The 27,204-nt window shown below is 45.9% G+C and overlaps 1 protein-coding gene across 2 annotated transcripts in view; it reads left to right on the top strand.

Moving 5' to 3' along the window:
• Positions 1 to 27,204, top strand: part of SETD3 (SET domain containing 3, actin N3(tau)-histidine methyltransferase) — a 72,204-nt gene that overhangs the window by 4,595 nt on the left and 40,405 nt on the right. For both annotated transcript variants that reach the window (XM_060097890.1, XM_060097891.1), the window contains exons 2-6: positions 8,051 to 8,160; positions 10,691 to 10,783; positions 12,927 to 13,075; positions 15,290 to 15,362; positions 15,668 to 15,924. In XM_060097890.1, coding sequence (XP_059953873.1) covers positions 8,058 to 8,160; positions 10,691 to 10,783; positions 12,927 to 13,075; positions 15,290 to 15,362; positions 15,668 to 15,924 — 675 coding nt within the window. In that variant the 5' untranslated portion in view covers positions 8,051 to 8,057. The remainder of the gene's footprint in view (positions 1 to 8,050; positions 8,161 to 10,690; positions 10,784 to 12,926; positions 13,076 to 15,289; positions 15,363 to 15,667; positions 15,925 to 27,204) is intronic.

Consider the following 27,204-nt stretch of genomic DNA (forward strand, 5'->3'; position numbering starts at 1 on the left):
ATTAGATACTCAAACAATGTGCACTGAATGCAAGCATGAATTGACTCATTCACTTGGCTGGTAGAAAAGTAAGGCAGTGTTAGCTATACCGACCTTCCTTGAGTGATGATGGGGTTGCATCCTGATAGCATGTTGAAAATATCCTTGTCGAAAATGCATTTAACATACCTAGTGTACCAAACATCACAGCTTAGCCTAGCCGACCTTAAAAGCACTCAGAACACTTAATTTGCCTACACTTGCGCAAAATCATCTAACACAAAGCCTGTTTTATAATAAAGTGCCGAATATCTCATGTTATTTTTTGAACACTGTACTGAAAGTGAAAACCAGAATGGCTGTCTGTTCAGAAGGGTTGTAAGGGTGTTCGTTGTTTACCCTCATGCTCCGTGTAACCGGCGGGGAGCTGAGGCTTGCCACCACTGTCCAGCGTCACCAGAGGGTATCGCACTGCATATCACTAGCCTGGGAAAAGATAAAAATTCAAAGTTTCGGGCTTCCCTGGTGGCGCAGTGGTTGAGAGTCCGCCTGCCGATGCAGGGGACACGGGTTCGTGCCCCAGTCCGGGAAGATCCCACATGCCACGGAGCGGCTGGGCCCGTGAGCCATGACTGCTGGGCCTGTGTGTCTGGAGCCTGTGCTCCGCAGCGGGAGAGGCCACAGCAGTGAGAGGCCCACGTACCGCAAACAAAACAAAACAAAACAAAAAATTCAAGGTTTCTACTGAGTGTGTATGCGCTTGCACTATCTGTATTAAAGTTGAAATATCCTAACGTGAACCACGGTAAGTTGGGGACTCATCTCCTTGGGTTGAATTTGGCAGTGGAGAGCAAAGCACTTTGATAACCATACCTGCTACATAACATTAGATATCTTTATTTTAAAGATGTTCAGGCTTGAGGGTTAACATAGATAGCCCCAGAGGTCTCTTCCAAACCCGATGTTCCACAATTCTAGAATCTAGAATCCTTATGGGAGGAATGTGGGTGGTTTGAAAGTAATTTCTTGACAGATTATAGCTAGCTGTTCCTTCACCCTTAACATTTTTCTTTTTTCTTTTAGAAAGCTATAATAGGAAATGGTTATTCATGATACTGAATGATTCTTTGCTTTATGAAGAGTTTGTTTTGCAACTTCCTTTAAATAGGAGGCTCATTTTAAGTGTATTTACAACTTAATTCAATAGCAGTTTAAAACTAAGACTATTACGTATTGAAAAGTCAATCAAAGATGGTTTAAGCGTCTCTAAAATTATCATGTGTATTAGTGGAAATATAGCAAAAACATTGTAGAAAGCAAGTTTAAATCTCAAGTTTGTATATATCTATATCTATCTATGTATCTATCTATATATGTATATATGACAGCCCAGATTGTTCTGTATAAAGATTGAAATTTTAATTACATGCAGCTTATAGGTCTACATTCATCTTGGTATGTATGTAGCTACTGAGTTGAAACTAATTCCATCATCTTGCCTGTCTGCTTGCCCTGACTTCTTGGTACTTTTGAGCTGTGACACATCAGCGTCTCCTTTGATAGAGATTGGAATGATGGGTGCTAGTTAGCCGCTTGAACCTGTATAAGTTAGTAAGGCTTGACCCTGTTACTAGATCCTGCTACTGTGCAAAGAGAGGGGTTTCCAGTATTTCAGTTAACATGGTACCAACGCAAGGACCATGTATGCTGCATCAGTTTTTGTAGGAGAGAGACCTTAGCACAGTTAAATGCTTTTCAATTTGGGAGTGCTTTCATTTTCCTAGGCCATCATCCTGTAGTTTGTGTATTTAATTCAGAATGTAGTCATCTGATCCTAATGGCCTGCGAAGTATTTTAGTGAGATTCTTTTCTCCCTCCAAAAATTAGGCAGGCTTCACTCTCCCTTCAAGTCCATTTACAGCTGGGAGCCTGAGGTGGGAGGAAGCCCTAGGACCATTCTCTTCCTTAGTCAAACCAGCTGTAAAGTTGGGAAGATGGAGCATACATTGAAAAACAGATGCTGGGTTTGAGCTAAGGTTTTCTGGGTAAATTGCCAAATAAGTATAATCAAAAATGTTTATTCTAGTTGTATTTAGTTGAAAGCAATTCAAGAATATCACAAATATACATTCATTCCGTTTAGAATTTTGGGGGGAAAGAAAAAAAATACCCACACAGCTGAATTCCATCTCAGTCTGTTCAGTAGGTGTGAAGTATGCTTTGTAAAAATGGGTTAAGTATCCCCCTCATCACGCCCACCACCCCATCAGCCAAGTTCCTTAAATGCACTGTGTTCTTATTTCTCGTCACCTAGGCAGATTGTGTATGAAGGAATCACTTCACTGGTCAGAAGTGGTTGTTGATTACAGATGACACTTGCATATTAGTCAGCAATTTAAATAATAATTGAATATGCCATCTATTTTACTGTTTTCTAAAGTTTGTTGTATCTCTTAGGTGGAGAGATTGTTGATGGACTTGCTAAATAGTTTATGGTGTTATAAAGAGCCAGATTTTGAGGATTTTGTAGATTTTTAAAATATCTTCATGGTGAAGCAATGTAGATATGTGTGGAACTCTTAGCTTGCTGTTTCTTTTTATAGATGCCCCTTCCTTTGAAGGACTGTCACTGTAATTGTTTACTGTAGAATCCTTTTGCCTGTCAATCCTATTGCTTTTCTGCATATTATTTTCTTTTGTCTTAAGTATTGTTTAAGTCCTTTTTTTACTGTATATTTGTTTCCCCCAGATAATTCATTAAGAATTTGGAAATTATACCTGCTTTCGATGTAAACTTTGGGGGAAAAAATCTTTCATTTAGCATTGTACCTTTGGCTAAAATTTGGAATTTAACTTTGTGTGTGCATACGCGTATCTAATTTAGCACATCTTTGTATTTTTCTAATATACATATTTGAAATAAATGTTGAAGATAAATATTTGGTCTTTGTAGGAAGTTGATGAATTAAACTAATAGGTAGTGTTTTTCCACGGAGATCACTAAGAATATTCAAGACGCCTATTTGGCTCTTTCATTTGTTGAAACTTGGAATCTAGCCCCGGATTCAGCTGAACTCACAATGAAAATTATTCATTGTATGTAACAAGTTTTTGAATCATAAATGAACAGGGTAGGTAGTTATTTTAAATCCATGAAGTTGGGGAAATCTTTGTTAGCTAAAAAAGGCAGAAGGGGGTTGAGTTTAGGAAACCACTCAGCCTGGATTCTAACACTTTCTCAGACTGAATTGTAACATCTAGTCCTTCTTCTTTACCTGTACTTTATTCCTTACCCCTCTCTGGTTACTTTGCCCGCACATTTTAGGAGTTATCCAGGCTGAGTCCAGGGTCCTCACCTCCTCATCCTTGAGGCCTGCAGGGCTGGCTGTCCCTCATCTGGCTGTGGTCATCTTCTGCAGCGGCCAGTGTGGTCCTGGCACGTGGATGCAGGAGACCTTGTTTAGTTGTGAATGTGCTGGATGTAACACAGGGTTTCAGGTTGAAGCCGTAGGTCCACTGCTTGTTGGCTCTGGGCTCTTGGCCAAGTCATAGCCACGCCTGAGCCCCCTGCCATGCCAGTGGTCACCACTGGCCTCTGCAGGCTGTGGCGGGAATGTGTCCGGCCAGTGCAGAGAGCCGTTACAGATGCTCGTGCCCCCAGTCACAAGTGCCCCTGGAGCTTGAAGTTGTGCTTGAGTAGCAGCTCTTCCATTTCTATTGGAAACGGACTTATTCCTGCTTGGTTGTTTTCTAAGAGACCAAAAACACTTTAAAAAATTAGTTTGTGTTTATTGGAGAGATTCTTTTATGAACTTTAATATCTTAAAGCTTTTCTAACAACTAACTACGGTTTCCCAAAGGAAACTGTTTTTTAAATGTGAATTTTATATGTGTACATTTATGTTTTGACTTTTAAGAGTCCTCCTAGTTCTTAGAAAGAGTAGTTAAGTGTTAAGTGAACGTCTCATTTTGGCTGCTGTTCTGTCACTGGTGGGAGAACGTATCACAATGGTTCCTTGCTGTATAATCTCACTATCGTGATGGGAAATAAATCTTACCCGTAAGTAACACTAGTAAATTCAAATAAGATTTTCCTTCATTCAACAAATATTTGACCCTCAACTGTGTCCGTGGCACCATCCTAGACCCTACAGATAATTTAAAAATGGAAGCTTTGGTTTTTTTCTGCCACAAGACAGAAACCCACACCAGTGGGTGAGGTAGGCACATAAATGGATGTCAGCTACAGCGCGTGAGGCCGTGGAGGCTCCAGGGCTGAGCTCTGCAGGGTGTGGAGTGGGGAGGGGGCCGTCGGTGAGCTGGGGTTTGAGTCAAGACTCAGACACCTTCACCAAGGGCTGAAGGCACGTAGGCCGCAGAGAAGAGGGAGCGTGTGGCTCAGAGGATGGCATGGCGCCGAGGGGCTGAGGGAGCCGTCAGAGGGTGGCAGGAGGGCCTGATGCTTTGTGGGTTGAAAAGAAGTAAATGCAGGGCTGCCACCTTTGAGGTACTTTTAGGGGGGGTGTCACACAAATGCGAGAAGAATTGGTGCCAAACCATATCGAATCCAGAGGCAAATGAATCTTATAGACATTGACGTCTGTAAAGTTCAGAAAAACAGCTGCTGGGCCATAGAACTGGGTACAGAGAACCCCCGCCCTCCAGAAACGTTAGTTCTTCAAGTACACACTTAAGGCTTGAGGACCTGCCTCTGATTCAGTGCGCCGGGGGCTGAGTAATTAGGAGCTCCGGGACAGTGGGTCCAGGTGACTGGAGGCTTTCCTGGGTGAGGTCACTGTCAACCCGGTTTCTGAGTAGAACAGATTAAGAGCGGGTCTGGACCTAGGGTCCTGTACCCCAGGGAGGTACATCCCCTGGGGAGAAGGACAGCCATCTTCCTACCCCTCCTTAATTGAGAAGCGAGTTAATGCCTACTGGAAGATTCTTACTGTCTAACCTGGGCAAGCTGCTTTCTCTCTTTAGGGCTTATGTCCCTGTGGGAGGGAAACAGTCCAAAGAGAATTCCAAAAGACCGATCTCGAGGTAGGCCAAGCCTTTAGCATCTGTTAATCACCTTAAACTTGACCCGTTCTTACTGATTTGCATGGAAGTGAGGGCTGCATGGAGGAGCCTGGAATTTCCTCAAGGCCATGGGGGACATTTTGACTGAGTATGTGAAAAATTTTGCCAGGAGGAGACAGGGGTAGCTTTATTTCAGAAAAAGGGGAGAACAAGAGCAGATCCTAGAGCTGTGTTGTGTAAGGGGTGATGGGAAGAATAAAGCCTGGCAAGTAAAATGGGGTGAAGCAGTGAAGGGCCCTGAGGGCTGTGCTGGGGAGGTTAGGGGTCACCTTAGAGCCCTGGAAAGACCTTGCGTGGAGCGAAAGAAGCCTACACGTTGTCTAATTTCATGTGTATGAAGTTCAAGGACAGCTGCTCTCCCAGGTGCTAATTTCCTGATGTGTTTTGAAGTTTCACCTGTGTTGTATATCGGTACCTGTTACTCGGTGGGGGCAGATTTAAGTGGCAGGGGTGGCCTTGGGCAGGGAGAACGCAGGACACTTACAGTCCAAGCAAGAGGTGAATTCAAGACGAGCAGGTGGCCAGAGATACTCAGGGGTGTTACCACTTGGCCGGATGTTGTCGGTGTCGGGTCTGGAAGACGGGTCCGCCCTCCTGCTCCCTGCGGAGCCCTGTGCTTTTGCTCTGCATGTCACAGAAGCAGTGGGGCAGTGGCCGAGCACAGGCTTTAGAGTCAGGCAGACCTGAGTTCTAAGTGCACCTCTAACCTTGGACAAAGATGGAGGACTTCACCTTTTTTAGAATGTCATCTAAAAGCTGAGGCTAATACCTACTGACAGAGTGTCCTGCAAGATCGAATGAAGAGATGATCTTAGCCCAGTGCATGGCAGAGGTTACGGACTGCACACAGGGTCACTACGGCTGCTGCTTTAATTAACGATTGTTATCTCAGGACAGGTATCTAGATGCCAGAGAGTCATGGGAGTTGGAGGGATTCCTGAGGGAAGACGTGGGGTGGGGAGGGGAAAGGGGCTGCAGGCAGAGGGAAGAAGCCTCTTGTAGCCCTCGGGTCCTCGCGCTGGGGGCGCTGGCGTAGCAGGGGCGCGGCTGCCTTGGGTTCACTGTGCCCCAGGCCTGCTAAGAGGAGGGAAGGGTCTTGGAGTTCCTATCTGAGTGATGTTTTTGAGTTGTTTGGCGCCTAACACACAGAAGGTCCCGCTGGCAGGGAGAGGCCGGCCAGCCCATCTCTGACGGCGGGCTTCACAGTTCTTATATTTGGAAGTGTGATTAAAGCCCTACTGTCCAGGCTTACTGATAGTCTTAGTTGTTTTCAGGTCAAGTTCAGTGGTCCTCCGCAGAGATGCCGTTGGTAGATGTGGAGAGGGCCTGGTGCCAAGAAGAGCGGCAGGTGCTCCGTCCAGGGCTCTCAGCCGTGAGCGAGTAAACCCGGGAGCTTCCTTCTCCTTTAGTCCTTGAGCTTAAGGAAAGGTGCTTAAACCATTCCCCTGCCTGCTCCCCCCACCCCACACTTTTTTTTTTCCTTCTGCTTTTGATCTCAAAATAACTAACTCTCTTCGCTGCCGAAGTTTTAGGTATTGTTACCTGTTCACTTTTGTTCCAGGGTGCCTGGCACTATGTGTTCCACTCTTGTGGCTTTTTAGATACGTAAGTTACAAAGTATACTTCACGCATCAGATGCATCAGAGAAGCTGCGTAAGATAGCCCTTTAATAGAGTGCTATTTTCTGTTGTTTTAGCATGACCTGTATTTGCATGGAGTCATTGCAGTGGAATCAGTGATCAGCTAGGCTGTGGGAGGATATGCGTTTTCAACCTTTGGTCCCATCACAGCTCTCCACACCACAATAGTCATTTCTCTTTGTAAAAAACAAGTAGGTCAGAGTTTGCCTTTTGGTTCTCCCTTGAGATTAATTGTAGCTTGTTGGCAAGGGGTCCGTGGAGCGTCAGCGTGGTGTGTGGTATTCATTAGTGTGTGGATGGCTCCAGTCGCTTCTCTGGGGGGATCTCTCTCCATCTTCCTGGGTTGTCATCCTCAAGCGCTTCTGTCTTAGGAGGAATGCTCAGATCAACGTCCTCGGGCAGCAGCTGCAGCCCTCCTGCAGCTGGGGGTCCTCTTTCCTACCGCTCCCCACAGAGGCCTCTCCACCTGGGGTGCTGTGCCCCCTGCCTTGCCTTTGAGTTGCCCACCCTTTCTTCATACATCCCAGTCCCTTTCTTTCTTCAAGACACATCTCCTGACTCACTGCTATAAAATGTTTTCAGACAGATGTCACCGACATCTCTGCCCAGTGTCCATCGGTGCATCCCCTGTCCCCTGTCTCGTCTGCTTGTGGCATATCCTCGCCATTTCTTATGTGTTAGACCGTTGAGGGCTCCAGGGTGGTTGAAGTGCCAGACTGGGAGGCAGTGGAGACCTCTTTCGAGGGTAGGGTCTGCCATCGGCTTCCTGTGAAACCCTGGGCAAGGATTTTCCTTGAAACAAGATGAAGGAATTGAATTAGCTCTCTGAAGTTTCTTTGGTCTCTAAAATGTCTTCAGCATTTGTCTAGAGAGTCTCATCTGTTGCTTATGATATAGTTACTCTTTATGGGAAATTATTCTTTTAAAGCAGAGGGAGGAGAGACTATATAGGTTTTTGTGGCCATGTGATAATTTGTGATACACGAATGTAGATGTAACTTCTATCTATGTAGTATCACAGAATCCTAGGATATACAGTGAAGTCTATGTAATTTGAAAAAAGTTCTAGAGTAAAACTTGCTTCTACTATAGTTTTTGTAGGTGGAAAGGAACGAGCTTTTCTTCCAGAGACAACAAAGCAGGTTCTTTTTTTCACATTTGAGGGCCTCCAAATACTAGTATTTGTTACACGTTGCTTTTTCTGGAAGGAAACTTCAGGATATGGCACCTTTGAGGTAAGATCTTCATGTCTCAAGGCTGAGCTGCTGCTGTGCCACGTTTTATTACTCAGTTTTGTTCTCTGGAAATGTAATGCTTTTCTCTTTGTTTTTTCTTTTTCTTCTCCGTAGTCAGAAAATGGGTAAGAAGAGTCGAGTAAAAACGCAGAAATCAGGCACTGGTGCTACAGCAAGCGTGTCCCCGAAGGAAACCTTGAACCTAACCAGTGAGCTGTTGCAGAGTAAGTCTTGGCCCGGCCTTCCCGCCTCTGTGTGGGACACGTGGGTCTCTCTCCTCACACCCCTGCACCGCGTGGGGGTCCCTGGTCTGGGGAGCAGGCGGTGAAACAAGCTTGTGTTCAGGCCCCAGCTTGTTCAGCCATGGGACCTGGCACGTTACAGATCTTCCCCAGCCTGCAGCTTCCCTGCCTGTAAAAATGGAGGTACGGTACCAACAGGTTCCAGCAGGTAACTTTTACCTAACAGGTACGGTACTAACTGTAACTCTGGTTAAGGAGGCTTGGACGACAGGACGAATGAATGAAGAGCTGCGACAGCAGGACCACCAGCCGCCTGCAACGGTGGGCCAGGCCAAACTCCACTGCTTTTTTTTTTTTTTTTTTCCCCCACTGCTTTTTAACAGTGTGGCCTTGGACCAGTTCCTTAACCCTGCTGAGTCGCAGTGTTTGCATCAGTAAATAGAGTGTCTCGAGCCCCATGTGAGCTATGGCACGTGGAGGTTGAAGGTCATTGGGCCGTGAAGCCAGAGGTGAGCGCCGCGTGCGGCTCAGAGAGCAAACCGTGGGAACTGGGCTCCCTCTCCTTTACTTTCAGTGATTCGTAATAGTTTTCCAGTGTCACATATGGAGGTTATCCGTTCTTGGTTCTAGGCAGTTAAATATCTGTTAAGTGCCGACACTTGCTTTAGCAAGTTAGTGTAAACTGGTAACTTCTTTTTTTAAATTGTGAATTTAAGTCGGTGCTCTGTATGTTTCAGATTTAGCCGTGGTCACTCGATTAACTCACTACGTTTGTCTCGTTTTCTTGGCCCCTTATGTTTAGATGAGGTGACAGGCTAACCCCCCAATAAAAATTTAGCTTTCTTTCCCTGACACAGGCAGGCAGGCAGTCAGCAACCAAGTCAGGGTCAGGCCCCTCCCCGAGTGCTGCCGTCCTCCCCTGTGGGGTACCCCCCAGAAGGTGAGTGTGGGCTCCCACAGAGCACGGCTGTGCCTGCCCCTCCCCACCTGTCTCTCCTGCTAGAGTACAGGCGTCCTCAGGACAGGCTCCCATATTCTGGGGCCTCAGTCAGTGTTTGTTGATGGAAGAGTGAAGTAAGACTGGTTAACCTAAGTTATGAGTCAGTGCATAACTAGTTATTGTTCATTATTATTAATTTTTAATTAATTTTAATTGGAGCATAGCTGCTTTACAATGTTGTGTTAGTTTCTACTGTACAACAAAATGAATCAGCTATACATATACATATATCCCCTCTTTTCGGATTTCCTTCCCATTTAGGTCGCCACACAGCATTGAGTAGAGTTCCCTGAGCTATACAGCAGGTTCTCATTAGTGGACTATTTGATACATGGTATCAATGGTGTGTATGTGTCAGTCCCCGTCTCCCAGTTCCTACCCCCCCAACCCCTGTTGATTATTTACCACATCTAGTCTTCTCTTTGGGGAACAAAGGGGGCCAGGAGGTTTATCAGGAATGTGGTCGGGGTCTCTCTCTTTAAACTGATACTTACTGTCTTAAAAGGTCAGGGCTGCTGACAGGCCGGGTGCCCAGGGTGCAGCCTTCCACCGCCATGGCTCCGGTCTTGGCGGTAGGTCTTTCGGTTTTGGCCCGACAGAACCTTAGCTTCTTTTTTAGCGGCAACTGTGCCATCTCTTTTGGTAACTCCCCCGGAGTGCTTATTATAGAGCCTTACACAAGGATGTGAAATGTTTGTTGACTGATTGTCCTTATGTCCAATTTAACTGGTTCCCTTAGGGAGCCATTGTTATGGAGTTTAACTAGAAAAAAATGTTGACTCTTAATATACCTTCTTTTCACCATCCACAAGAGTTTTCAGGGAAATGTTTTGCATTTTAGCTTAGCTTTTTAGATTCTCCTGTTATGAGTATTCTGAGGAAAATTGATCAGAGCAGCAAGAATGAGGTAGATGCAAGTTAGGTGCTCACACCTGTGTCCTGTGGTCACAGTGTAATATGTGCCTTGGGTGGTTTCAGAGGGTTTACGTGCTTTAAAAAGTACACCTGGTTTATGGGCTTCCCTGGTGGCACAGTGGTGAAGAATCCGCCTGCCGATGCAGGGGACACAGGTTCGAGCCCTGGTCCGGGAAGATCCCACATGCCGCGGAGCAGCTAAGCCCACGAGCCACAACTACTGAGCCTGCATGCTTCAACTACTGAAGCCTGCGTGCCTAGAGCCCGTGCTCCGCAACAAGAGAAGCCACTGTAATGAGAAGCCCGCGCGCAGCGACGAAGAGTAGCCCCCGCTCGCTGCGACTAGAGAAAGCCCGCGCGCAGCAACGAAGACCCAACACAGCCAAAAAATAAATATAAATAAATAAATAAATAAATTAATTAATTTTAAAAAAAGTATACCTGGTTTATACTTCTCACCTCTGTCATCACGGTTATATATCTCTTGTCCTTTAAGAATAAACCAACAGTAACAACAAAACCCAGATCCTTTTTCTTCTGAAGACTAACAGGTTAAGCTGAAAGAAATGTTTGGGTGCCATGGTTTTTGTGTTACAGAATGCAGTAGTCCTGCCCCTGGCCCAGGAAAAGAATGGGAAGAGTATGTGCAGATCCGGTCTCTAGTTGAGAAAATACGAAAAAAACAAAAAGGTAAATTTCCTCAGATGATCATCACATTTTAATAACATCCTGTGGAAACCTGGCATAAGCAGAGAGGCTTTGAGAATGAAGGTCTCGGCATCAACCCTCAGGCCTCCGTGCCTGTCTGGATGGTGGTTGTAGAAGGGTTCCTAGATATTGGGAGGGAAACTGCATTGGGAATCCATCAGGATTTTCCCCATTTTTGAGGTGCCGTTGCTGCTTTGGAAGGGGTAAAAATGTTGAGCTTCAGTGGGGACAGTTTTTCTATCTGGGGACTAAGATGGTGTAACTTTCATTTATTTTTATCTTATGAAATACTTATTTAAATTTGTTTTTGCATCCTGTGTTTCCTTTAGGGTTTGAGGTCAGTGCATGGTGTTGTGTGGTCAACACACAAATATATACGGATTGGTTAATGTCTTGTCAAGATTTACAATGAACTCAAATATGTCTTGATTTAATAAGAGATGTAGTTATATTTCTCAAACTGTGTTTTTCCAGGGTGTATTCAGTAGGCATCTTAATGATTCTCAGTCAGGCTGGCAATGGGGCCAAGTGTCAATTCGGAAAAGCGTATTCAATATACCTATTGTTTTTGTGCTGTAAAGCACAAAAAGTAGATTTGTATGCAGGCCACACGGAAGGTAGAAGGAGAAAACATAATAAGGAGCCTGCGTTCAGAAAGACAGTTTGTTTTGTATTTGCCCTCTTAGGGAGTAGTTTTACCGTTCTCCCGTGTATATCTGCAAACATGCAGTCTTTAGGTTAGATAGTCTCAAACCCTCAATGGGGACGGGTTCTTTTATAATGTGTTAATTTGCATTAAATGGTAGATTGTGCTAATCCTGGCTCACCAAATTGGTTGCTGAAAAGTTTTTTTATATCCTGAGTTTCTGTGCTGAGAAGAGACCGTTTACTATAACTGGCACTGAAGTTAGAGCATTCACTAGTTCTCAGTAAGGGAAGAGTAAATTCTGTTTTAGAGTATCCCTAACAAAATCCGTTTTCTCCATTTAGCAGGTACCTTTGCAGACCTAGCCTGGCACGGCCCCAGGCCAGGCAGTCCTGCTTCACAGATCTAGTTAACCATGAATTGTATCTTGGGGACATGGCCACAGGCCCTGGGCTGGGTTCTGTGCCCAGCACCTCATGTGGTCGAAGTTCCTGTTCCTCTCCCTTTATTCCTCAAAAAAAATAATGATTTTTCCTATGCATGGCTTTTCATCTTTTTTGATATTTCAAACGTGCTGAAAAGTGCCAAAAATAACACCTAAGCAGCTACTATCTCGATTGGATACATGCCAGAGTCTTGTCGGTTCAAGTTCTTCTTTCCTTCCTTCTCACCTACTTGTCCGATCTCTTCCCCTCCCTCCATGCTTTGATTGGTTCTTATATTTGTTTTTAAGAAATTAGGCATTTCAGGCACAGCTGAAGCCCCACACTTCCATCCCACTCTCTCCCCTCCCCTCCCCCTGGGGGGGTTGTCTTTACAGTGAATGTGTTTCTGCTTCATGTATAACCCCATACAAATAGATGGTAGTAATTGGTATTTTAACAATTTACGTAAATGGCATCATACCACTGGACTTTCAGAAAAACAGTGTTAAGTTTTGTGTTTCACTTACAGTGATACATATAGATGCTGCTCATTTAAGTTGCTGGACGAAATTCAGAGCGCTCCAGTTTTGTGCTCTTGGAATCAGGGGCTAGGGCTCCTCCTTACAGATGTCTCCTTGTGCGTGTATGTGAGCTACTGATTTTTGTTTTCGTGGGAGTTTTGTTAAAGAAAGTGTGCACCTGAGAAATGGCAGGTTGCTCTAGAAACCTGCAGTGGTCATGAAGGCTTTCCCCATCCCTGTTATTGCACTTACCAGAACCTGACCGCCAATATTCATATCACCTGGGACCAGCAGCTATTGCTCTGTAACCAGCAGAGCGTTCAGGATTTTGACTCACCTTTCCTGTCGCTAGTTAAGGTATATGTACTGTGACGTCTGGTGGTCAGTTTTGATTTTTTTTTTTTCAAGATCGGAGTCCTATTACTGTTTCTAGGTAGTTCGTTCTAGTGGCCTGTTTTTTTTTTTCTGAGAGCAGCATGACTGATACATGTTCTAAAAGGAGCTCTTGTTTTCTAAAACACGGATTGATACAGGTCTGTCTGTTACTTTTGATGGAAAAAGAGAAGATTACTTTCCTGATCTAATGAAATGGGCCTCTGAAAATGGAGCCTCTGTTGAGGGTTTTGAAATGGTGAACTTCAAAGAAGAGGGCTTCGGTTTGAGAGCAACAAGAGATATCAAGGTGAGTTTGTAGGTGAGCGTCTGGGTGGTGTGGCATGGAGGGCCCAGTACCTGGAGACAGGTGTCTTGGGCTGCCCTGAGAGCACACTGTGGACGTGTCGGCATCGTGCAGCCCACCTCCCTCTCCCTGACCCGCAGTCTCCCGGCTGGCCCCGTGGTCCTGAGGGGCCTCAGCCCAGGGCTCTAGACAGCCCCTCCCAGGTCGTCCTCCTTGGAACTGTGCTATCAGCCAGTGAGTGGGGCAAGTCAGGTCACATCTCTGAACCTCTGTTAGGAGACCAGAGAACATGCCTCACGGGCTTTTGAGATTTGAGTGAAGAGGAGGATGTGGGCTTGGGTGGTTTGGAGGGAGAGCACACAGGGCCCTGTGATGGACTGGATGTGGGGTGGGGTGGAGGATGGGCCGTGTCGAGATGCGGACCGGTTTTCTGGAGTGGGTAACTGAGTGGCTGGACGTACCACTTCCGGAGACGGCAGCCGCAGAGGGGAGGGGAATGAAGAAGAGAAACATCCACGTGCTGAGGGACAGATGCTCCTCTCCGCTCTCGGTCCTTCCCTCCAGATGAAGGGAGCAACAGCCCCCGGCGGGGCTCTAGGCCTCTCTCTGGCCCTCACTCATGCCGCTCCTAGAGAGGAGGTGTGACGATCTGACGGTTCTGGAAGAAGGATCTGGGCTTGGCCTTTTTGTCCGTGGGAGCTGGTTGCCATATGTGTTCTCTCCCCTGCTCTCTCCACCCTGGGAGTTTTACAGGGCAGGCCACACGTGGGGAGTCCTGTCGGGGCTCCAGTCCTGCCTGTAACTAGGTGGGGAGTCTGTCTAATTCTGGGATTCCGTAGGTGATATTTTGTGTCACCATCTGTTGTATTCTTGTGTCTCTCTCAGTTGGTTCAGAACTTGGGTGGAGGAAATGGATGTTATTTATCTGGGTCCCTTCAAACTTGCAGCAGCATTCTCTGGTCAAGTCGTAGCTTACTTTTCAATGATACCTTGATAAGCCATACACTGGTTTATTAGATACCTGTTAAATATCTAGTGTGTGAATAGTACCTTGCTTGTTATTATACCATGCTTCCAAAAACACCAGGATCTCTTTCTTCATGAGGCTGATATAGTAAGGGACGAGACACACATAAAAATAGATAGTAGACCTTGGTAAAAGGCAAGAGTAAACCAGCTGTCACACGTTTTTCTCATCTCTGATGAGAAGCATCATTAGTATGGATGCTGCCCGGAATATCTTAGTGGTGGTCCGTCTTCACTATGCGCATGTTTTTTTTTTGTTTTTTGTTTTTTTTTTGCTGTACGCGGGCCTCTCACTGCTGTGGCCTCTCCCGTTGCGGAGCACAGGCTCCGGACACACAGGCTCCGCGGCCATGGCTCGCGGGCCCAGCCGCTCCGCGGCATGTGGGATCTTCCGGGATCGGGGCACGAACCCGTGTCCCCTGCATTGGCAGGCGGACTCTCAACCACTGCGCCACCAGGGAAGCCCCTGCGCATGTTTTTTTTAAGCTTTATTGAGGCATAATTGATATACACAATCACACATATTTAACGTATATGTTTTGATGAGCTGGGACATATGCATATACCCGTGACACCATCACCACACTCAAGGTACTGTGTTGATGTGCATGCTTCAGGCAGTATAGACACACGTACAGGACTTCCTGAAAAGAAGCATCTCATGTTGCCAAAGTAGTGAGATAATGCCTTGGGAAAAAATTAGTAACCAAAGTATGTCTTACCGGCTCGTGCTTTCGCTGGTATCCGTGTGCTTTAAGGTCAAGCATGTGGAGGAAGGAATGTTACTCGAGCTTCAGAAACTCAATAGCAGTTCACACTGGCAGGTTAGGGTTTTTGTTGGAGGTAGAATTTTGTTTTGTTTTGTTTTTAGAACTTAAGTACAGCAAAGAATAAATAAACACCCTTGTGCTCTATTCCCAAATTGTTATATCTGCTTCGAATTGCTTTTTTGATTTTTTTTTCCCAGTGTATATAGTTTTTCTTTGGAAACAGGATTCGAAACGATGCTTCTACTCCTTTAACTGTAACATAAATGTTTACATTTAAAAGTGTATTTGATAATTAGAAATAAAATGCTTATAGGCAACCTTAAGCTGTATTTCATTGTGATTGGATTTCTGACCATAGATGTAGCTGGATTGACGATTGTAACATGTCTTGGTGATTCTACTATTATTTTTTTCCTCCTAGGCAGAAGAATTATTTTTATGGGTTCCACGAAAATTACTAATGACTGTTGAATCTGCTAAAAATTCAGTGCTGGGTGAGAATAATTTCTGTTTGTTCAAGGCACAGCAAAAATGATAAAAATATATAACATTTCATTTTGTGGCACTAGGGACTATATATGGTCGTTTTCTCAACTAGTGAAATATTTCCCCAAATCCACACGAAGTGTTTTCCACACTTGTAATCTGACATAGTAGGAGAATGTCAAAAGAAGAGGGCCCCTTACCTTAAATGTTACATGACTGCCAAGATATTCCTGTAACTTTAGTATATATTTTGAATGAACACTTTTTAAAGCAGCGTGTGGAACTGATGCTGTCGCCTTCTGGGTTAATTCAGGGCCCTTGTATTCTCAAGACCGAATTCTTCAAGCCATGGGAAACATCACACTGGCCTTTCACCTGCTGTGTGAGCGAGCCGACCCTAACTCTTTCTGGCAGCCCTACATTCAGACCCTCCCCAGCGAATACGACACCCCTCTCTACTTCGAAGAGGAAGAGGTCCGTTACCTTCAGTCCACACAGGCCATACACGACGTCTTCAGCCAGTATAAGAACACAGCGCGGCAGTACGCCTACTTCTACAAGGTCATCCAGGTGAGCAGCTGGGAGCTGTGTAAAGCATGTGTCACAGGGTAGGGAAGGAGGGAAATTGATTGCTTAAATGTTCCACCTAAACATTTTGCTTTTTAAGGTAAAAGGCATCGAGTGCATTGTTTCTGTTTTTACAGAAATGTGGTTGGGATACATCTGACTTCCTCAGTGCCCAGTGTTAAAACAAGCAGTGGTTGCTCCTAAGTTATGAAAGTCATTACATTTTCTGAAAACGAAAGATAACCATGGACTTTTAGAAGCTCTACAGTCTATCTAGTACAAAAAGATATGCCCCATGTCTAAATTTTCCAAGAAAATGAAAGTCCATTTGTGGGTTCTTCATACGTATATTAGTAGTAAAATATTGACAATTGATTTCTTTACGTTTTGCAAAGTGTACTGTGTATTATATTAATTTTAATTAGTTCTACGTAGACGTGTCACATGGAAATCTCTATAAGGTCACGAACATTTGAATTATACCTGATTGCTCCTTGCTGTGTTTTGGCAGTTCAGCCAGCGTTCTCTTTCCTTTCCAGTTGAACAGCATTCAAACAGCTGAGGGCCAGTGTCAGGGTTCCCTTGGGAGCTAAGAAAGGGCGAGTGTCTCTGCCTCCTGACTCTCCCTTTTCTCATATGCCCTGGTACAGCTCCTGGGCTGCTGTACCTAATAGGTGGCAAGTGGGAAAGTGAGCTGCTCCCTTTCCCTTTTCTTTGGGTAATTCGATAACCTGGATTAGGCTTGATTTGGTTGTTCCTTAGCTGGTCTGTCTCTGCTATGTTTTCATTGCTACAGGAAATAATGTTTTTGTGTTCATCATTTAACCTTACAGCATGCTTACTGCACAAGAATGCTACACTCAAAAGTATATCCTCCCCTGTATGAAATACTTAAGATACATAGAAAACTATGACTCTTGTCTTCAAGTAGAAATTGCTGCTTTTCTAAACTTTAAACTTCAGGAAGCCTTTAAGAATTATCATATAATATGTATATAGCATTTATTTTGAGTGTGCTTGATTTGAAAAATGTTGATGGAGCCAGGCCAAAACTCTGATTATTCGGTTAGTTTGCACCTACAATCCTGCAGTCTAAAGCGTGACGTGGCTCTTCGTGACCTGAAGGGGTTGTGCTTTTATTCCTAGTTCTCTCTTTTTTTTTTTTTGTGGTACGCGGGCCTTTCACTGTTGTGGCCTCTCCCGTAGCGGAGCACAGGCTCCGGACGCACAGGCTCAGCGGCCACGGCTCACGGGCCCAGTCGCTCCGCGGCATGTGGGATCTTCCCGGACCGGGGCACGGACCTGTGTCCCCTGCATCGGCAGGCGGACTGTCAACCACTGCGCCACCAAGGAAGCCCTATTCCTAGTTCTTAATTGTGTTTCTTCAATGACTAGTAAAAGCGAAGCTGACCCTAGCAGGTCTAAGCCTTTGTCATTTCCTATTGTTAGGCAACAAACTGGAAACCAGCTCTTTTCACAAATGTGTTTCTAAAATCGGGGCTGTGACATGGCGAAGGCTGGTGGCCTACCCTGAGAGGAACTGCCTCTGTGGTCAAGTCGAGGGTTCTGGAACAATGCCGAGTCTCCTGACAGCTGGCTTGGCGTGGTCTTCGGATTTTCATTACACTCATTGGTCTGTTTATTTCAGTATTAACAAAGTAGTGCAGTTTTGCTTCAAGGTTCAATGAGATTTTAAATGACCGTGAGCCACTAAAATACTCTGTTCATTTTGATGGAACCGTCTCATGCCAGGTCTCTTAATAACCCTCTGAAATAAACCCCTTTAGATGATGTTTAGGTGATTGAATTATACCACAGTCTGTGTAGTAAATAGTACTATTGTGAACATCTCAGGAACTAGAGAACATTTTAAAAATAAACTTTAATTCAGAAGTTTTTCTAAGAGTAATAAAATTCTCACATGACTAACAAGAACAATTTGGATAACTTATAATGAATCCAAATATCCTTTTAAAAAAACAACCACAGTCTTAAAGCATTAATGAATCTATCCATTATTCCTTTTTAGTATTCCTTTATTTATTTATTCTTCCTTTTATTTATTTATTTATTTATTTTTTGCGGTACACGGGCCTCTCACTACTGTGGCCTCTCCCGTTGCGGAGCACAGGCTCTGGACGCACAGGCTCAGTGGCCATAGCTTACGGGCCTAGCTGGTCCGCAGCATGTGGGATCTTCCCGGACCGGGTCACGAACCTGTGTCCCCTGCATCGGCAGGCAGATTCTCAGCCACTGCACCACCAGGGAAGCCCTATTCTTCCTTTCTATTGAAAACTTTGATTAATACATGTGAAACAAGGTATATCCAAATATGGAATTATCAGACAATCAAATGTTGGCTTTTTTGCATAATTAAGCCAATCGTGAGTATTTGAAAATAATGGTTGTGATTTTAAAAATGGGTGAAGGGGATCAAAAGGTAAAAAGAAAAAAAAATTATGCAGACTCATAAATTTTAAAAATGATTTAAAGATGCAGTCAAACTGTACTTTGCTTGACTGTCAAAAGCATCAAACCGAAGAGAAAGCAAGGTGTGTCTGTGAGCACGTAATAGCTTCTCCTGTGTTACATCAGTGCATCTCAGCTGGGCGGTTGAGAGGGTATTTGCCCGTGAGAGAGCATTTGGTAACAGTTGGAGACAGTTTTGATTGTTAGGTTTGGGGAGGGGGGATGCCACTGGCATCCAGGCTGGGGTTGCTGCTGAACTCCTCATGATGTGCAGGGCAGCCCCCAAACAAGGAACTGTCCAGCCCAACATGTCAATAGTGCTGAGGCCGAGGAACCCTGCTTTGTATTTATATAGAGCGGACAGAGCACCTCAAACACCTGTGTGATTCCAAAAGTCACCATCAATGGGCCTGACTGACACTGGTGGCTGGTCACTGTCCCCATATGTCAGAAAGTCTTCATGGGCCCGTTCCAGACCCCCCCGGCTTTAGCTGCCTGCTGTAGTAGCTAGGAGAATATCTTTTAAAGTGCTTTTCCGCTTGCTGTCATTTAACAAACATCACTTCTTTTTAAACACTTACAAATAGAAGACTAGGTTTGGAGATGTTTGACTTGTTAAGGATATAAGTACAGGGGAACAAAGATTGAAAAAAATCTAAGTGTAAAATGCAGATTACTCTTTACAAACACAGACTTGGACCAAGGCGTTGAGTCGAGATCCTTGAAATTGCGTTTTGAAAATGAACTTTATGTGGTGGACTGTCGTCATTTCTCCACATAAGCTGGTGAGCGTTCCGTGGGGAAGGGGGCCTTTAACCGATGGGAGGGGAAGGACCTTGTGCCCCAAACGGGGCAGCCCCGACTGAGGGTGGTTTCAGGAAGGGTCGAAGCAGCAGTGGGATAATCTGCCCAAGAGACAAGAGAGGCTGCACAGAAAGAGCCTGAGCTTTGTAGTCAAAACAAACCTGAGTTGAAATCCTAATAAATGTATTTATTATTAAATTAAATATAGTTTGGCATTTGTTGCTTTACCCTGCCCCCCTGTGTTTGTCTCCTGATCTGTAGGTAGAAGACCCATTTCTCAGTGTAACTGCTGTCAGCCCAAGCTGGGCTGTTCATCATAGCCCCCAGCACAGTGCCGGGCTGCAATGCCTGTGGCATGAGGCAACACCAAGGAGGTCACGGTTGAAGCCACCCGAGCCAGGGCGGCATGGTCGTGGAGAGGGTGGGCTCTGGAGCTGGCCTGCCAGGGTTCAAATCCCCACAGCATCATTATTTTTTTTAAAAAAAATCATACCTTATTTTTTTAAATTAATTAATTATTTTTGACTGTGTTGGGTCTTCGTTTCTGTGCGAGGGCTTTCTCTAGTTGTGGCGAGGGGGGCCACTCTTCATCCCGGTGCGCGGGCCTCTCACTGTTGCTGCCTGTCTTGTTGCGGAGCGCAGGCTCCGTAGTTGTGGCTCACGGGCCCAGTTGCTCTGCGGCATGTGGGATCTTCCCAGACCAGGGCTCGTACCTGGGTCCCCTGCATTGGCAGGCAGATCCTCAACCACTGCGCCACCAGGGAAGCCCCCCACAGCATCATTTTTGCCAGGTCTCTGTGCTTCTGTTTCCTTTTCTGCAAAATGAGATAATACAGCACCTGTCTCCCAGGGTTGCAGAGTGGACGAAATGAGTTGATCTACCTGAGGCCCTCAGTACAGCAGTACTTGTCGTAGAAATGCTCCATTTCTGTTACTGTTTTGTGTTTTGATCCTTCAGGCCATGCCGTTTGGTTGTTTTGTGTTTATTGTTTTAAGTTGCATCTCCCCTGTCCCTGCAGTACCTTATGGTAGTATTTCTTAACTTTCCTACTAAAAACTCCTATTGGCCACGGATAATGAAGAGTATTCCTGCAAGACGAGGGCCTAGACCCAAGTGACTCTTCACAAACTCAGATTGCTTTGATATCTCATGCTTTTGTTGTTACTATCATTGGTTTTTTATCTCATGTTTTTAAATATTAAAAATTCGTGCAGTTGTTTGTTTGCTGTGGTTTAACAATCGTGTGAAATGACTTACTATCAGGTCAGACTGGCACTGCAGGAGAACAGCCCAGTTTCTCCCATGACCCTGCCTGCCGCTGTGCATCCCTGGAACCCACATTCCAGCGGGAGAAGCATGGCTTTATGTGGAGTAAATGCCGTGAGCCCCACAATGTGGCCAGTCTAAGGGTGGTTCTTTTTCAGTACAAGAAAATGTGACAGTCACTTAACGTTAGTAAAAATAGGCAGCAGAAGAGATGATTGCAAATTGAAAATACATCAGAATGAGCTTTGGCAGAAAATTTCTTAGTCGATGATTTGATTTCTGTGCCTGTTGGAATAGGACCTCAAGGCAGCCCAGAATGAGACGTACTGCTGAGACAACCAGGAGGTCTAGGTTATGGAGGAGAAGGTTTTTGCATAAGAATTCATGAGAAAGAAAAACAGATTCAAGCAAGAGTTATCTTTTTAAAAATAATATTTTGAGTCTAGCTGTTTTTCTAGTTTCAGGACGTTCCCACTGCTTATAGAAGTCTTCAAAAACAATTGAGAATAAACATGAATGTTAACACGGTGCTGCTGTTACTTTATGTATCATGTTTTCTCACTTCAGTACCAAACTCTTATGCTTTTCCAGGCTTGGATGTTGGGCTTTTTCTCCCTTTTAGTAGACAGATCACTTCAGCAATGCGTTATCCCTCAGGGGAGGGTGAGTAGGATTATAGCAGGTCATGTTTAACATTTTCAGTACAGCGACCTGCCCTCAGCTTGATTTTTTCTTTTTTCTTTTTTTTTTTTGCATTGTAGCTGTTAACCTTTTTTCAGCGTCTTGGGAGCCCTCTTCCCAGAGACATGTGTATGTGTGCTATAATCACAAACCCTGGCATACCATTTGGGGGCTCAAATTCCAGAACCTGATTTGCAGTTTTTTGTTATGACTTCCAATTTAAAGTCTTTTTTTCTGGGGATGCAGACCAAACTCTGGTCTGAGCTGAAACTCATTCTTTTTCTCCTGAGCTGGCCGCTGGCCTGAAGGTCTGCCAGCCCTGGCCTGGCCACTGTCTCCCGGGGGCACCAGCAGTGTGACGCAAGCACGGCTGGTCCCCGTGTGGCGGCGATCCCAAGTCCCTGGGAGAGGAGCACAGAGACTTGTTCATAGTCATCTTGCTTCAGCCTTTAGGATGTTTATTCTAAAAGAAAACTGGCGCTAATAGTAACTTCTAGGAATTATAAATGCCTCTAGGTAAATTTCTCTGCATTGAATTCTGAATGTTTAGAGAAACCTCTCTCTCTCTCTCTCTCTCTCTCTCTCTCTCTCTCTCTCTCTCTCTCTCTCTCTGCTTGTTGTTGCCTAAGAACTAGGAAAATAATTTCCTCCCAGCATATTTTCTCTGTCAAAGGCTTTTGAGTGCGGCTGCTTGGTAGTTCAGGTTACTTTCTGTCTCTAGTTTGCTTCACAGAGTTGGTTTAAAAGTCTTTCCAGGCCTCCGCTCGTCCTCTTCTGTAAAGTAGCGCTTGGGCTTCACGGTTCTTTAAGGTTTTTACATTGTATCTGCATTGTATTCTTCTTGAGATGTGTAGTATACAGTGTGTCCTTTAGCTATCTAACAGATGATAGTATGTAACCAGAAGCCTCAAACTCGGAGTTTTTTGTGCATACCTGCAGTTAAGATCTCACACCTGCTGGTGAAACATTCTACTGCAGCTTCATGGTTGAGAAATGTCAGCACCCAAACTCAGGAAGCTGAATTTAGATATTGTGGCTCAGCCAAATGCTGGAAAAGGCTCGTGGGGATTGAGAACCTGAGTGGTGGTAGAATCTCTTCCTGTCAGTTTGTGAAGGGGGACGCGAGGGAAGAAGAGCGGGTTAATAGTAGAGGCAGAACTTGGCCTTGAAAACGGCTGCAGAGCTTTAACCTATAGAAGTACCCCTGTCAGACCAGGACGTTCCAAAGTTCAGCTCCAAGTTGGGACTTTTGCATGGAAATATATGACTAGTTTTGTGATAGAAATCAGCGGGAAAAAAAGTAGGATTTGGCTTAAACCCAACTTTGAAGTGGTGTGATTGTGAGAAAATGAAGAAAGTCATACCTTGACTTAACGTAGATGAATGATAGTCCAAATATTTCTCACCCGTGTCAATGAGAAAGAAATGAGCAGATCCTGTGAGTGAGCTGTTTGTCTAGTTGATAATCCCATGTAGTGGGCTGGGCACTGCGATGTGGAGCACCAGCTGTCCCAAGGTTAAGAGCCCTCTTGGGATGAGCACATTTTCCTGTGCTGTTGAACTTGAATGTGATGCTCTTTTAAGTAAATTCAAGTGTACACAGTTGAACAGCGTAGAGGCATATCTATAAAATTACTATTTTCCCATTTATCTCTTCGTTTAAGTGATTTACCCCACCTTACTTGGATCTCCTCTTTCTGCGCTGATCGAATCTGAGAGGTACAGGGGAAGGGCTGATGGAGAAACGCCTGTGTGTGTTAAGTGCTGTGAATTTTACTTCAAGGCTTCCGCCTTTCCTGCCTGATGCTGCAGGACGGGGGGAGGCTGTGTTAAGTTGGCCGTCCTCCCGGACAGGCAGCTTCTCCCACCTGGCCAGGCCCGTGGTGGCAGGAGACCCGCACAGCCAGAATCACAGCGTGCTGCGAACAGGGCCTGCCCAGAGGCCAAGGAAGGTGCCACTTCTGGTTCTCGGCATCCCGTGGCAGTTGTGGCTGAACGTCAGTTGCTGTCCCATTTCTCGCTGTTCTCCTTGTCCCTGACGGAGCCACAGGAGAAGAGCACAGATGTGAATTTTTGTTGGAGATAGATTTACCTCTGTTTTCCTGAAGCTCATAGAGAAAATCTGATCATGCATGAGGCCTACAGGAATGAACATCAGATTTGAGTAAAGCCCCTGGGCCTCAGCATACTTTAAAGATCCAGCGTCTTGACACATGCAGGCAATGTACGTGGGCATCAAATGCTGTCCTAGACACGTGTGGGTGCGCGTACCCAAGAGCCCCGCAAGGGAGGATGTGCACATGCGTTCATGGAACTTGACTTCCGCTGGCGGCTGAGGTGGTGGCGGGCACCCCCGGTTTATGTGCAGGTTTACTCCACATCATCCCTGAGGCCGTGGGGAGCTTGGGGGGCTCTCCGTAGCTGGCTTCTCCCTCCGTTAGCCCTTCCCCTCCGCCTAGAAACCTGTGTCAGGGTCTTCCTTCCAGATAAACCAACCCACCTTCTCCTCCTGACCTTGGATTCACCACCCTTTCTTTTTGTTTTTAGCCCTCTGTATCCTCCTGATTGTTCACTCAGCTACTGTTTATTGAGGATCTCAAGCATGAGGCACCGCACCTGGGGACCGGGACTGATGTCCCTGGGGATACAGAGAGGTGTTTTTGAACTTTGTATTTTGAAATAATTTTTTCGACTTAGGAAAAAGTTGTAAACGTAGTACAAAGTTGAAAGCCTGGCTGTGGGCACCACCTCCTGGATACCCTGCTCCTGCCCTCGTTCCCACGTAAGTTCCCTTCCGGAGGCACGTGTGTTCCGTATGTGACGCTCTTGTTCTCAGCTAAATTCCTGACAATGTCACGACTCCTGACGCAGGGTTGGGGGTATGGGACACCGAGGAGGTGAGTCAGAGGCGAGGGTGGGCATGAGAGAAGGCTCTTCAGTGGCTGGGGGTATCGAGGTAAACATGGGTTCTGTGGTGAGGACACTGGCTGGAGATGCAGGATGTGATGGGGAGAGAATGAAGCCCTCTGATTCCAAGCTGTGCCCGAAGTCCGAGGGGCCTCTTCCCATCCTGTGAGTCGTGTTCTGTGCTGGGTGCCCTGGAGCACTGGCCGGACCGGGAGGTGGGAGTGGCTCCTGAGCTTGTTGTATGGACCCGTGGTCACTAACAGAAGATGCTTCGTGGGGACAGAGCTGCCCCTTCGGTGTGACCCTCCCAGGGCTCTCTCCTCAGGGCTTTAGTCCTGACAGTCACCCTGTGAGGGAGGCAGTGTCCATCCTCCCTTTGCAGAGGTGCAGTGGGAGATGTGGGGTTCCCAGGCCCAGGTCAGAGCAGGCCGGCCGGACCCGAGCCCTCCCAGACAGGGCTCGGCAGGTCACAGTCTTTCTCTACGGCTCTCTCTGGTCTTACTTTTGGGGCAAAGAAGTGGTCTAGTGGTTTTTTAAAAAATAAATTTATTTATTTTTATTTATTTTAATTTTGGCTGCGTCGGGTCTTCGTTGCTGCACGTGGGCTTTCTCTAGTTGCGGCGAGCGGGGGTTACTCTTCGTTGTGCGTGGCCTTCTCATTGCAGGGGCTTCTCTTGTTGCGGAGCACGGGCTCTAGGCACGCGGGCTCCAGTAGTTGTGGTGCACAGGCTCAGAAGTTGTGGCTCGTGGGCTCTAGAGTGCAGGCTCAGGAGTTGTGGCACACGGGCTTAGTTGTTCCACGGCACTTGGGATCTTCCCGGACCAGGGTTCGAACCTGTGTCCCCTGAATTGATAGGCAGATTCCTAACCACTGTGCCACCAGGGAAGCCCCAGAAGTGGTCTAGTTTTAAAGGCAGAGCAGTCTTGTTCAAAATCTCTCTTGGGGGACTTCCCTGGTGGTGCAGTGGTTGAGAGTCCGCCTGCCAATGCAGGGGACACGGGTTCGTACCCTGGTCCGGGAAGATCCCACATGCCGTGGAGCAGCTGGGCCCATGAGCCATGGCCGCTCAGCCTGCATGTCCGGAGCCTATGCTCCGCAACAGTGAGAGGCCCGCGTACCACCAAAAAAAAAAAAAAAAAATCTCTCTTGGGCTCTTATTTTGCAGAAAGCTGTGCCATCCCCTGGGCCTGCACAGGGCACCTGCTGGGGTTCCTTCCAGCTCCTGGAGGGACCCCCGTCCAGCCTCAGTCTCACTCTATGCAGAGGTGGGAGAGGGTCACACGCAGAGGAAGCCGTAGGCTGCTGGCTTTCCCCCACGCTGGGATGAAGCTGGTGGTCCTGTCTCTCTCTCTCTCTCTTTCTTTCTTTTTTTTATCCTTACCAACTTGACTTTTAATGTTATAAAAAATTGGAAATACTGGAACTTAGGAAAATCACCGCAGGCTTGCGTGTTCTCTGGAGAGTTTCCAGCGACTTTGTGATCCTTGTAGAGCCTCTGGCTGTCTTGCTGAGATGCACTGACCCGTGTCCTTGCTTCTTCCCGAGAGCTGACCTTGTGCGTTTTACTAATTTGTGTTCAATGTGTGTGAGTGTTGTCCTTATCATGTCCTTATTTAAGCTTTCTGACTTTGTAGATTATTCATTCTAAACGTGTATCTAATTTTCACCATTTTTATAAATACAGGCTGCAGATATGACATTTAAAAACATCTAATTTGTGGTTTTAACTGTTTGCTTGTTTTGTATAATATTATAGCAATTCAAATAGATATAGACTTCATCTGCTGGGAATCTAGTGTTCTTTGTTTTTTCCAGTTTTTGTTTCAGCAGCCTTTGAGGGACTCAGGAAACGAAATGCTTTTTCTCTGTATTCCTGGTTCTAAATGGGGGAAGCCATACCTGCGTCCAGTCGGTGGCGCATATTCCCTCTTGGCAGTTATTAAGAAAGGTCACCGTTTTGTGGTGTCTGGACAAGTGAGGAGGCTGGGCAGCCCACGCTCTGTGTCCTCCTGTAGGAGTTTTCCAGGTAAGATTCCCAGATCTCCGGGCTGCTGTGGTTGCTAGGGCGCTCCTGTCTCCTGCCCTTGGCTGGCCCGCTGGCCCTTCTGTCTGGCTGTCCTCCTGTGAACGACAGCCTTCCTCCCCTTACTCGGCTTGTCACCTGGGCCCCTTGAGAAAAGCTTCCAACTTTGCCGATCAGAGTTGGGAACGGAAGTCCAGCAAAGCCATTACAAGGGTAATCATTCATGGCAATGCTGGCTATGTGTCCAGCACTGTGAGAGCTTTCTTGCCTTTTATTCCAGGAACTACTGCCTTCCCATGAGAATCCGAGACAGAATTAACCAAACTAGATTCAGCAGAAACTTCCAGTCCTAGGGCCCAAGTCTTTGGGGGCATCACCCCGTTTCACAGGTGAGGAAATGGGCTGAGTGGCGAGTTAGGATTGAAGCCCAGATCCTCCCGACCCTAGAGGCTGTTTTTCCCGCTTCCCTCGTCTCCACAGGCTCATCCTCTTTACAATTCCTTCTCTCCCCTTCTAGCCCCCGCTTTACCAGTCCTGGGTCTTTCCCACAAGTCTGATCAGTAGAACTTTTTCGAAAATACAAGTTTAAAAACAAAAGCTTCAAAATTGTTTTTTCTTGAAACCTGCTTTTTTTTTTCCAGCCCCCTAAGGTCTGTATCTGGTGACTACATTCCCTGTTCTCTGGGATAGGAATTTTAGTTTTATTTTTGTTTTGTTTTGTTTTGAGTGTGTGTGATAAGACAAGAGCCTGCTTCTATTTTTTGAGACCTCTGACAAGCGCCCTTACGAGAACACTCTCCTGAGTAAGCAGACACGTTGGCAACCACTCACGCTGGGTGACGTTGACACGCAAATTCTGTTCCTTCCCTGCAGAGCTGTGCTGCTTTCATAATTGCTTACGACCTAAGAAATTCTGGCTTAGGCTGCAGACATCCCATGGCCACTCTGCATATCCTTCTCACCTTCTCTCAGGGAGAAAAGCATTTACAGTAGAAGCATGAAAAGGAGTTAGAGGCAGTAGAGGAACCTCCATAACATCAGGGATTATATTATTAATTCATCCTTTTTACTCGGGTTGGGCCGGGACCTCTCGGCAGCTGGATGTGGAGGCACGGCTGGGACTGTCCACCC

Source organism: Mesoplodon densirostris, chromosome 4, assembly GCF_025265405.1.
Source record: "Mesoplodon densirostris isolate mMesDen1 chromosome 4, mMesDen1 primary haplotype, whole genome shotgun sequence".
NCBI lineage: Eukaryota > Metazoa > Chordata > Mammalia > Artiodactyla > Ziphiidae > Mesoplodon > Mesoplodon densirostris.